This window comes from Sorex fumeus, unplaced genomic scaffold, assembly GCF_029834395.1.
Source record: "Sorex fumeus unplaced genomic scaffold, SorFum_2.1 ptg000039l, whole genome shotgun sequence".
NCBI lineage: Eukaryota > Metazoa > Chordata > Mammalia > Eulipotyphla > Soricidae > Sorex > Sorex fumeus.
The window spans coordinates 9,909,853-9,922,382 of record NW_026606096.1 but is presented as its reverse complement, the minus strand read 5'-3'; the positions used below and the strand labels follow the sequence as shown (position 1 = coordinate 9,922,382).

The following is a 12,530-nucleotide window of genomic DNA, read 5'->3' as shown; positions in this document are numbered from 1 at the left end:
TACTGGCGAGACACTAACCTATGAATGGGAGATACATCAATCAATAACCACCCAGAGGGGAGATGCTCTTATTGAGAGGGTGATACGTGGGTGGGCTAAAGCGATAGCACAGTGGGTAGAGTGATTGCCTTGCTCACAGCCGACCCGGGTTTGATCCCCAGCATCTATATGGTCCCCAGAGCACCGCCAGGAGTAATTCCTGAGTGCATGAGCCAGGAGTAACCCCTGTGCATCGCCGGGTCTGACCCAAAAAGCAAGAGAGAGAGAGAGAGAGAGAGAGAGAGAGATATGTATGTGGACAAACAATCAAGAGGTTCCTGCTCAAGGTTTTGAACCGAAGCAATTCAACAGATAATATCTCAAAATGATGACTCAGGCTGTGGAGATAGTGCAGAAGTGCACCTGCCTTGCACAAGGCTGAAACAGCTGATCCTGGTTTGAAGCCTAGTATGGAATTTGGTTCTCTAAGTGCTGCCAGGGGTCACTCCTGAGCACAGAGCCAGAAACAGCCTCTTGAGCACCACTGGGTGTGACCCAACCCCCTAGCCCTCCAAACCAAAAAATAAACAAACAAAAAAATTAAAGTGATGATAACTCAGAGTTTCAGTAACTTAAAAGTTCTTATCTCTCAGAATGACCTCTACATAGAAAGCAAGAAAATCATGGTTCATTACCCCCAATTTGGGGAATAACTTTTTTGTAAATAAGAGATTCCACTGGAGGGTTTCACTTTCAAGCAAGGTTAGTTATTTGATTTAGAAACTCAACTAAATATTATCACAACAGTGCTAGATTTAAAAAAAACTAATAAAACTAAATTTAAAAAATGCTAAAGAATGTGGCTGGACACCAGGAGGATTACTCCATAGCTTAGAGGCCAGCCGGGCATTCTAGGGGAAAAGGCAGCTCAGAGAGAGAAGGGAGCACCAAATAAAGGGTGTTTGGAGGATCCTCCCAGGAGGGGACATGCATGTTGAAAGTAGACTATGGACTGAACATGTTTGCCACTCAATGCCTCTTTTGCAGACCACAACACCCAAAAGGAGAGAGAGAACACAAGGGATTGCCCTGCCACAGAGGCAGGGTGGGATGGGGGGGAGGGATATTATCCATGGTGGTAGAAAATGGGCACTGGTGGAGGGATGGGTATTTGATCATTGTATAATTGAAACCCAAGCACAAAAAATTGTAAATCTACAACTGTACCTCATGGTGTTTCACTAATAAAATTAATTAATTAATTGATTGATTTTAAAAAAGAAGAATGTGGCTGGAGCAATAGCACAGCAGACAGGGTGTTTGCCTTGCAAGTGGCCGACCTGGATTCTTTTCCCAGCATTCCATATGGTCCCCTAAGCAATGACAGGAGTAATTCCTGAGTGTGCAGAGCCAAGAGTAACCCCTGTGCAATGCCAGGTGTGACCCCCCCATCCAAAACAAACAAACAAACAAAAATAGCTATAGAAAACAAACCTTTTAATTTACTCAGCAAAACAGAAAAAAAGGGAAAGAATATATACCAAATATCAATATAGTTTTACCTAGGTGGTAAAAATATGGGTGACATAGTCTTGTTTTGTTTTTTGTTTTTGTGACACACCGGGTAGGGCACAGGACTTACTCCTGGCGGGTTGGGGGTACCATATGGTATGTCCCGTATGGGGGTACCATACGACACACTGGGTCAGCTATGTACGAAGCAAATGCCCTAACTGTTGAATTATCACTCTGGGCCCAGGTGAAACATTCTTTACCATTTGTGTTTTTACTTAAATTATTACCACTGAATTTTTTGAGGCATCTTACCTCAAAATAAATATTACTTACTTTTGAAATTATAATAAATGCAACAAATATGGAAAAGAACACCGTAAAAAGACTCCCTCCTTCATACCCCGCCTTCACAGCAGAATCCATTAATTAACAAATTCTTGTCTATTTTAGAGCTGGTCTACGCAGATGCAAGCACAGATGTATGTTCAGTCTTTTTCAAAACACAAGAAATAGTGTTTTAAACACAGTTCTGCATCTTGCTCTGTTACATTTAATATTTCTGGTAGAAGATTATAGCTCCCTCATTTTTGTTGTTGTTCTGTTTTTCAAATGAGAAAACAAATATTTCCCTCTTTAGTGATGGCAGGTGCAGTTTTATGCCACAGTGGGCGCTGTTTAGGGGCTATAACCAGCTCTGCATTCAGGGATGCTCCTAGCGGCAATGCTTAGGGAACCTTGCAGTACCAGGATCAAACCCAGGTCTCCTGGGTGGAAAACACATGCTCTACCTCTGTGCTCAATGATTCCCTCGCTCTCATTTGAAAACAAAGCAAAACCAGCAACTCAGTGATGAAAACTCCGCGCATCTGAGGAACAGTACCTTTTCTTCCTGAATCTTTTCCTCAATCCTTCTTGAGGCTATTTCATGAGCCTTGAAGAGGGCAATGGTGCTGGTTTCATCCGGGTCCAAGATGTTCCCATTGTCGTCACGCACTACCAGATCTAACCCAAGCATTCTAGAAAGAAAGACGTGGTTCAGTCAGTTCTCCTCAGAGGAAGAGACTTGACTCAAGAGTCCAGACAAGACCCCCTGAGGATGCGTGACTGGAATGTGGAGGCGCAGGATAGCCAGGTAAGACCGGGTCAATGACTTTTCTCCTCTCAATTTCTGTCCCTTTTACATAGCAACAAGCTAAGATGCTTATGACAACATTCATCAATCTTGTATGAGAACCTACCAAAGTAATGTAGTCCCAAGAGAACTTGAGAGAAAAAGCAAAACGAGAGTGAATTCTAACCAAATCCCTCTATCTAATAACCATTGCCTCTTTGCTGGTTTTGTTTTGAGGCCACACACTCTGACACTGCTCAGAAAGTCACTTCTCGAAGTACTCAGTGGACATAGAAGATGCCAGGAAACAACTTGGGTCAGCTGTACACCAGGCAAATGGCCTATGTATCAGACTATAGCTCTAGCCCCTAACCAATGCCTCTTACAGCCTTCTCTGTTTCACACAGGACCTATGAAAGATGGGAGGCACACATATTCAGGGTGTGAACTTATTTCTGAATGGTACAAACCTTTCCTAAAGGTTTGGGGAAACAGTACTGAATTTCAGCCTAACGGCAGAGAACAATTAAGTCAGTCCTCACTATGACACGAGCTTCACTGTTAGACCAGGATTTGAAACTTGCTTTTAAGACTTGCTAGCAAGATGACTTTGAGTAACTCACTTTAACTTCTCAAAGGCCTTGTTTCCTCAGCAGTAATTACTGTTCTCTACACGTAAAGAACCGTGGTGAGAATTTTGTGAAATAATGCATAGAAAGCACATAATGCAATACCCAATATCCAATATGTTCTTTGTAAGTATTAGCTTTGATTGCACCAACTGGCAAAGTAAACACTTGGCCCTGTTAAGGTAGAGTACTGAGTGTTTTCCAAAGCCATATGGTCTATGCACAGCACAATCCCTACCTAGGCTTTCATGCCAACATGCACAAAAAAAAAAGTAGAAAAGTTTTGCTTAGTTCCAACTAGTTGCGGACTCTAGTGAAAATAGGAAACTGCCATCTGAGTGCCAGTGAATATTCCAGACACCAGCAATCTGGGAATGGAAAGCCGAACAGCATCAAAAGCTCAGGGAGAAGAGCAAAATGTGCCAAGTTTTTTTGGATGCAAAAATTTCTACTTTCCCTCCTTCTTTTTAATAGTATCTCCATCAGATGATTTAATCCAACAATCCCTTCCTATGGCAGCCACACCCACAGGCCACCCAGACTCAGGAGCAAGGGCCTCACTGGCTGCACAGAGATGGGGTCACTGAAGCATTGACAAAGCCACATTATTTCCTGAGCTGCTTCCAAAGAGCTGGAACAGGAAAGCAGGCATGTCCTGCTGTTTGCGGGATGCTAACAGATTGCCAGAGACCAAGGCTCTCCAAGCCAATGCGAGACCATGGCAAGACCCCAAAACATGAAGCAAGTATCTGGGCAGGGGCAGCTGCCTTTTCCTACCTTTGTGACCTGTTTAGGAAGCCGCCAGCACTAAATAATTGGCAATGCATTCCCTGTGATTAAAGCCCTGTGGATGGACAAGTAGCTGAAGGAAGCTGTTTATTGTTAACCTTAAGAAAGGAGCACATGGGCCGGAGTGATAGGACGGCAGGTAGGATGTTTGCCTTGCACACCTGCCAAGCAAGGTTTGATACCTGGCAGCTCACCTGGTACCAAAGCTTATCAGGAGTAATCCCTGAGGACAGAACTAGGAGTAAGCATTGAGCACTGCGAAGGATGGAAGGAAGGAAGGAAGGAAGGAAGGAAGGAAGGAAGGAAGGAAGGAAGGAAGGGAGGGAGGGAATCTGATTCATTGAGGCTATGTTTACACTGGATACCTCTAAATATAATTGATAGTTCCTAAAATTCAAATTGGTAGAATGATGCCTTTGAGTATGTCTCATGTATATCCTAACAATGGAGGAAGAAAAAGGAGAGTGGGGAAAATCACACATGAACAAGTGGAAAAATTCAGAAATGAAACTAATAAAATAAATCATCATAAAACAACTTGGAGGAGTCTATCTTTCTAAAAGATAGAAAGAACTGGGGGAGAGACATGAGTTCCTCACTTTCTGGAACCTACAAATGTGCTCATCAGAAGTTGGGTTCTCAGAGAAATCATCAATCGACTGGAAACACGTTTCACCCTTCCAAGAAATTTGTAAAACAACAGTTCCATTGGGGAGGATGGAGAGAGAAGACAGACTGACAGGGGTGCAAACACGGTCTGGGATGTTTGGTCCCTTCTGGCTTAGCAGTGCAGTCACTTTCATCCAAGATCTAGCTTTCCTTTTCATGATTTTTCTGCTTGGGATTAGAGCCCAAGCACTGGGGCCTGGCCATGGAAGACACTGATTGGCATTATTTTTTTTTAACCAACAAATTTAAATATTTCCAAGACAGAACAAAAAGCATCATTCTTTGGCAACAACAAACTCAAAGATTTGCAGTAAGTTACATCTTAGTTTCCCAAGTTCTATGTGAAAGGTAATCCCTGGTTTACCTGTTCCCGTGATCAATTTTGGCTGTGACCTTCTTCTTAAGTTCTGCCAGCTCATCCTTGGGGAGTGTTCCAGAAAGGATCTGGGACCGCCACTCGATCAGGCTGTAGGTCATCTGCTGCAGCTGGCGGAAGAGTATGACCTTGTTGTTCTAAGATGGAGAAAGAGGGTCGACAAAGGAGAAAAAAAGTGTGTATAGGGTGAGAACATCTTTTGACTGGAGTCTCTGGTGCTAACATCAATATGCCAAAGGAACGCATACCCTAAAATTCCAACCATGTTTTTTGTCTGTTGAAAAGCTTCCAGTGATTTCCACTGCTCTCCAGATACAGATTACACTGTAATCCCTCCCTATCTTGACTCCTGATCACAATCCCAGCTGCATTTTATATACGTGTGTGTGTACACACATTTCTACTCTCTCACACACACATACACACACACACACACACACACACATGTATTTCTACCTCCCATGTAAAACTAGGTCCGTATGCATGGGGTCTGTATGTGAGACTCTCGGCATTTTATTTCTTTCACCATGAATCACTTTCTCTGCTTTCTCCAAACTCACCCCCATTCTCATCCCCTCTGGGTCTCACTTCACCTCTATAAATGTCAGTTTTGAGTTACTTAATCGCAACTAAAATGTTTCTTCCTGGGGCCAGAGTGACTGTACAGGAGGTCAGGCACTTGCCTTGCATGCAACCAACTCTGGTTTGAATTCCCAGCACCGCATATGGTCCTCTAAGCATAGCTAAGGGTCATTCCTGAGCACAGAGTCAGGAATAGCCCCTGAGTACTGCCGGCTGTACACTAGGGCAAAAAAAGTCTCTTCCTCAAAACCTTACTCATAACTCCAAGAATTGATTCTGATCACGCAACCCAGAACTCAGGACCCTCTTGATTTGTTTTATTCCCTGCAAAGATGCTAAGTACCTCTGGCACAAAGAACTTTTTAATTTTTGTATCCATAACCCATCTGCACTGTAGCTGAGACCAAGCCAGCACTCGGAAAATACATGAGTAAATTATAAAGGAAAAAGCTGTAATCTCAGAAGTATGAAATCATGGAAATGAAATTTTAAGTATTATTTTTAAATTTATCCCCAGAAAATGGTTAGAACTAGAATCATTAAAGCATTATACTGGATTCAATAAAAAGTTCCCGTAACTGACCTAAACTTAGTACCAATTATTTGTGTCTTTATGATTTCAAAAGTCAATACTTGATGTCCAAGCCATTAATTACAACTTAGAGTCTATACAAATTATGGATTAATTTATAATACATGCAAGTGTATATGTGTTGTGTGTACATATATATGTGTGTATATATATATACATGCACAAATACATAATTTAAAAACAGTTGGGGCTGGAGTGACGGTACAACAGGAGGGTAGGGTGCTTTTCTTTAACCCTATATGGAGACATATAGCTCTAGCCAGCCTGGGGTTTGATTCCAGCCACCACATATGGTCCCCCAAACCAGCAAGGAGTGATCACTGAACACATATCCAGGAGTAAGTCTGGAGCACATCACGTATGGCCAAAACCCCAAAATATAAATTAATTAAACAGGGGCTGGAGCTAGCACAATGGGTAGTGCATTTGCCTTGCACACAGCCGACCCGGGCTCAAATCCCAGCATCCCATATGTTCCCCCGAGCACCACCAGTGGTAATTCCTGAGTGTGTGAGTCAAAAGTAACCCCTGAGCATCACCGGGCGTGATCCAAAAAGCAAATAATAATAATAATAATAATTTTAAAAATTAAACAATAAAAACAATTAACAAGAATCTGATATATGCTGGAAGTAAGGATCTTGTCATATTATAGAGAGAAAGACAGTAGCAAGTGTAACAGACACACACAATAATTTGGGATTCTAAAAAATTCCAGAAGGTAAATAAACAAAGCAGAATGATAGGTGTAAATGGGAGGAGGTCACTATAGATAGATTGATCAGGAAAAAATTATGCATCGTTTGAGATATTTTTAAACAGGAAAACTTGCTTCATCATTCCACTCACCTCACACATACTAGGAAAAAAATTATTTTGGTTTATCAGCCAAAAGTTGTATGTTTAGAAAATAAAAGTCTTCTGAAATTATAGGAAAACAGTGCCTATTAAAATAATCCCCCCTACCTCATATACACACACGTTTTTCATTGCTACACGGTTCATAGTGATGTCTTCTGTGGTCATTCCAAAGACAGATGACTGGGCCAGGCAAAAGGCAGAAAAAGGTTTGAAAACATCTCAAGATATACGAGCCCACAGCTGAGAAGGGGCAATGGAAGGCAGCAAGGGGACTGTGGTAGCAGAAGCCAATGGGACTGGGACTATCAGGGGTCAAAGAGGCACAACAGCTCTCTCCCGGGCACCACGAGGTCCACCCCAGACACAGGTAGCCCTAGAGGAAACCCCAACAGTACCAGTGAAGCACCAGTGGTCCCCGTCATTGGAGGGTCCAAGCAACACCAAACTATCAGGAGCAAGTTGACCAAATATCCCTGGGGGTAGCTCCTTGGGCCCCCGAGCACAGCATGGAAGCACCCTAGCCCCCAAAGAAAAAAAAAGCCCTAATGGAAGTTCAAAGGTCCTTGAGAACACGAAGGAAAGAGGTTTTGTTTATTTGTGATTGCAATATGCTCAATTAACACTATTGATTACAGTACGCTCCATTAACACTATTGATCTGGAAAACAGACATGAAAGCCTGCTCCACATTTTTAGACAACCCACGCTCATAGCTTTCAGCATTTTCACTTTTTCCCCTCTTTTTTCTCTTTTTAGTATTTTCTGAATTGCTTCTTGATCATTACAACAACCTTTAGAAAAGCATAAAAATGAGACTTTTTTAATTCCAGTTTTTAATAAGGCAGACTCCCCCCCTTTTTTTGCAATAGTTCATTTTGCATAAAATGTTTCCAACTCATCCTCATTTAAATTGGAATAAGAATGAGAAATTAAGTCACTGTAATCTTGCCTTTCAAAGCTGCAAGGCAAAAGTGAATATTTTTCTTGCTACATCCATGCCTAAACCTAGTTAGGTTTGTTGTTTTGTTTTTTTTAACTGCTTTAATATTAATAACAAGATGAACTCTTGTAATATGGTAAAGAAAGAGCTCCAAGCCTCAGGGAGCCAGGGAGCCAGAGAGAGAGAGAGAGAGAGAGAGAGAGAGAGAGAGAAAGAGGAGCACACTTTGTTCAAAGCACTTGTTTACAAGTTTCTGGTCTCAATTATATTAGACACTATCGAGACAATTTAATTATTGCCTGTCCCTATCAGCTTTGTTTGCCAATTTTCCCCCCAAAGAAGGACGAAGCAGCCATTCTTCTCTTATTCATGGTACCAAATTAATTCTGAAGAGACATGCTGGTACACAGCAAAGCAGTGATTTCTCCACTTATTTGAAGAAAATTAATTTTGTTGCTGCATTCCTCAGATACTTCTAAGTAGAAGTTTAGCAATAGCTGACCCCTGACACTATGGCTTCCCGGGGAAGGAAATGAAGACAGGTAAGAAGAAAATCCAACACCCCCAACCAACTCATCGCACCAGGACTTCCGGAATGGCTGCCTTTCCTGCCACATTTGGTTTCCCACCGCACAATTTTCTCAGTTCTGCCAGAGTTCAAGCCTGCTGGTTGAATGGTACCATCCCAAGTGCCTCATTCTAAGCCCAGCCAATTATTTTCCCTCACTATCCCACATTGTTACATAATTTAGGAGGGCAGATAATTTACTTAGCAATCTCTCCGATTCTCTCTTCAAAACGTCAGTACATTCCTGGGATACAGGAGTGATTCAACATCAAATTTTGACAGCTCAAACTGAAAACACCCTCCCATTTTCAGTCTGAGGAAGGAAGAGCTACACTTGACAGAGAATCTTTTCCTATCCGATAGTAAAAATCATCCCACAGTTGCTCAGAACATGTCGTAAGAACTGTTGGGGGCTGGAGAGATAGTACAACGGGTAGGGTGCTTGCCTTCTACACAGCTGACCTGGATTGCATCGCCAGATCCCTATATAAGACCCCTGGGCACTGCAATGAATGATTCCTGAGCATTGCCCCAGTGAGGCCCCACTTCTACCCTCAACATCCTCACAGAAAGTCCAAGTCACAAATAAGAGCGCTTTTTCTCTAAGAATGAAAGGACTAGCTATTTCACCTTATGGGTGACATTTGGGATACTAGCACCAAGAAAACTCAACTTTCCCACAATCCACGCAATGTTCTCTGGAACCACCCCGGAACCCCACAAAAGCACTACCCTTCCCTCTGTTCTTTGACTTTTCCTCTTCTCTGTGGAAATCATTTTTCATTTCATTCTGTGTGGATTTTAGCTGCAATCATGTCTAACAAAAAAAGAGTGCAAATTCGAGTCAACAACACTGAAAATATAAGCTCCAAATTATGGCACCCAAACATTCCAATGTGCCTGTCCAGGTGGCAGTCGGGAAAGGCTCAAGGGACTGGTGGAGGGAAGTGGACACTGGTGGTGGGAAGTGGACACTGGTGGTGGGATTGATGCAAGAATAATACCTGTCTAAAACTCAGCAATCGATAACTTCGTAAATCCTGGTTCTTTCATAAAAAATTTTAAAATGTTTTAAATAGCACTGTCACACTGTTGTCCCATTGTTCATCGATTTGCTCGAGCGGGCACCAGTAATGTCTCACAACAAATTGTGAGACTTGTTACTGTTTTTGGCATATTGAATATGTCATGGGAAGCTTGCCAGGCTTTGCCATGCAGGAGAGATACTCTGGGTAGCTTGCCCAGCTCTCCGAGAGGGGCAAAGAAATAGAACCCGGGTCGGCTGCATGCAAGGCAAATGCTCTACCTGCTGTACTATCGCTCCAGCTCCCAGAATGTTTTAAATAAAAATAAAAATTGAAAATAAAAATAAATTTGAAGGAAATATTGAGTCTGGTCTTCATCTCTAACATTAAGTGACTCAGGGAAGATGAACCCCCCTTGGGCCACTCCCTTCCGTGTAATCAAGGGACCTGGACTGTGATCCGCTCTCTCTGAGGAGCGCCGGGCAGTCTGTGACAAGGACAGTGAACTCAATTACTCTCCAAGCAACTTCCTGATGAACTGCGTTTGACAATGCCCTCCTCCCTCACACACATTTCGCCTCTGGGGAGCTCACTGTAGTTCACCTCAGTCTTGTTGAGTATCTGTAAAGTCTGGGTGGACAACGATGTTCGCTGTGGTCTCAATGGAAAGGGCTCCTGCCCCTCTCTCTAGCAAGGCTGGCATCATTTCTCTGTCAGGAAAGACACCACCTGACTAGTGAAGACCTGACTTGTTGGTTTCTTGGCTTGTTTTTTTGTTTGTTTGTTTAATTTTGCGGTGGGGTGGGTTGGCAGACGCAGCGCTACTCGGGGGCTATTCCTGGCACTATGCTGGGGGTTGGAAAGCTATACCTGGTGTCAGGGACTGAACCAAGGTCAACCAACATGCAGAATAGGCACTTAACTCTTTCCAGCCTACAAGGCTTAACTTTATTGTCATTTTTTTGGGGGGGTCATACCCAGCAATGCTCAGGGAGGGGTTACTCCTGGCACTGTGTTCAGGAATGGCTCTTGGCAGGTTTGGAGACTATATGGGATGGCAGGGACCAAAGCCAGGTCTGCTGCGTGCAAGGCATGTGCCCTCCCTGCTGTATGGTCGCTCTGTCCCCTGCAACACTTGACCTTAAAAAAAAAAGTTTCCAAGACTTTGTCCTATATTAAGTCCCCCACACACATGGGGGGAGTGGGGGGTATTTTTCTTTCTTTTCTACTTTCCAATAAATTTTTCTGTTTTATAACTGGGGGGAAAGTTCCAATGAAAAATCAGTTTGTCCCTCTAAATTGTGCAAGTCATCCTAAAAGTCGGGGAACAAAGTCAAAGTCAAAGAAAACAAACCGCCCAAAGTACTGTCTCTGCCGGCTCCCATCCAGGGCCAGGGCACCCCCTGCCTCGCCTGGGAGCCCCTGCAGCGGTGGGCTTGCAACAAACAAGAGAATTCCCTGACACTGGGATGAGGTTTTCCTAAGGGAATTTTCTGTCCTGGGTAATAAGCAATCAGACACTGGTTTCTAACACGAGACCCACTTAATTACACTTCAGAGCACGGGCCCCAGCAGCCAGTAATAACCACCAGTTCAAAACAGATTAGACTGGAGTGGCTTTAATCTGCCTGGATTTGCAAGAATGAGAAGAAAAGGCAATTCATTGTGCCTGGCCAGCTCTCCCCACCCCCACACTTCAGTTCCAGGAACTATTTTTTTTTTCCCCTTTTGTGGATATTTCCAGAACTACAAAGCAGCACCAGGTTTGATTTTTACTGACAGGCTTTAAATGAAAGATGGGTCCTCATTTTCACACACTGACTTGATTCCGTCCCTTTTTCTCACCAGGATGTTTCAGAATTCTTTTCCATAAGAAGAACAGCTCAGACTGCCACCCAGATTTCCATGGGTCAAACAGTCTGGCTGTCTAAAGTGCACCAAACTATTTCCCCAGTTGGAAGGGTAGAGAAGAGTGCGAGAAGAGTGCAGTGCTAATTCTTCAGGAGACGTTCAAGAGTGTGCTTCCGACAACAAAATACCTCACGATTCATTTTCAGACAGTCCTTCTTTCAAAAATGATTGCTTCGCTGCGCTTGTCCATTTTGTTTTGTTCTTTGTGGGGGTGGGTACCTACCCCACCAGTTCCCAGAGAGATACAAACCCAGATCCCATTCCTAGTGATACAAGCCCTTGTGTTTTGGGCCTGACAGTTTGGTGTTCAGTCCTGGTGGTCCCATGGGCCATGAGGGTGACCAGATCCTGTGGTGATCAGTGTCCAGGATCAAATCCCAGGGCCTTGCACACACAAGATTTGAACTTCAGCTCTCTGCACTATATCTTCGAGCCCAACTTGTCCATTTTTAAGTGCTGAATTTTAGTTAAAGGAAGAAAGAAAGAATGATAGCATGACATGAGATGTAGATCCATGCTTATTTTCTGGGCTGCTAACCAAAAGTCAGTATCTACCCAGAAAGACGACTCAACAAGTCAGTGCTGGACACAGTCCAGTTTTGCTCCTTCATCGGATGGCCACCTCCTCATTCATCACGTTTTCTCCTTTCCTGATGAGCTCTTGAAAACATGCCCAGTAAACAGGCTCCAGCTGAGGACGGCAGTGGAAGCAGAGCTTGCCAAGGACTGTCTTAATCTGCCCTGCGCATTGGCACGCGTCCTCTTTTCTTTCTGGGATGACCGATGCTTCCTGAACTTGAACCTAAACTCAAAAGTTTCAATATCCAGGGTGCGAAATACTTAGCCTGGCAACCAAGTGTTCAAGGCCACCGTACCTTCGACGATAACACAAGACAAAGTTGCCTTAGATAAAGAGGTACATGAAGGGTGCTTCAGGACCCCAGGAGGCAGGATGACCAATGCCAAACCCCCCCACACCACCC

General features: G+C 43.4%; 1 protein-coding gene across 1 annotated transcript in view; it reads right to left on the bottom strand.

Annotated features, from left to right (window-relative positions):
- DOCK5 (dedicator of cytokinesis 5) overlaps positions 1–12,530 on the bottom strand; it is a 234,346-nt gene that overhangs the window by 109,982 nt on the left and 111,834 nt on the right. Inside the window, exons 6-7 of the mRNA XM_056118939.1 lie at positions 5,057–5,205; positions 2,375–2,510 (exon numbers count right to left, since the gene is read on the bottom strand). Of these exons, the coding sequence (XP_055974914.1) occupies positions 2,375–2,510; positions 5,057–5,205 (285 nt within the window). The remainder of the gene's footprint in view (positions 1–2,374; positions 2,511–5,056; positions 5,206–12,530) is intronic.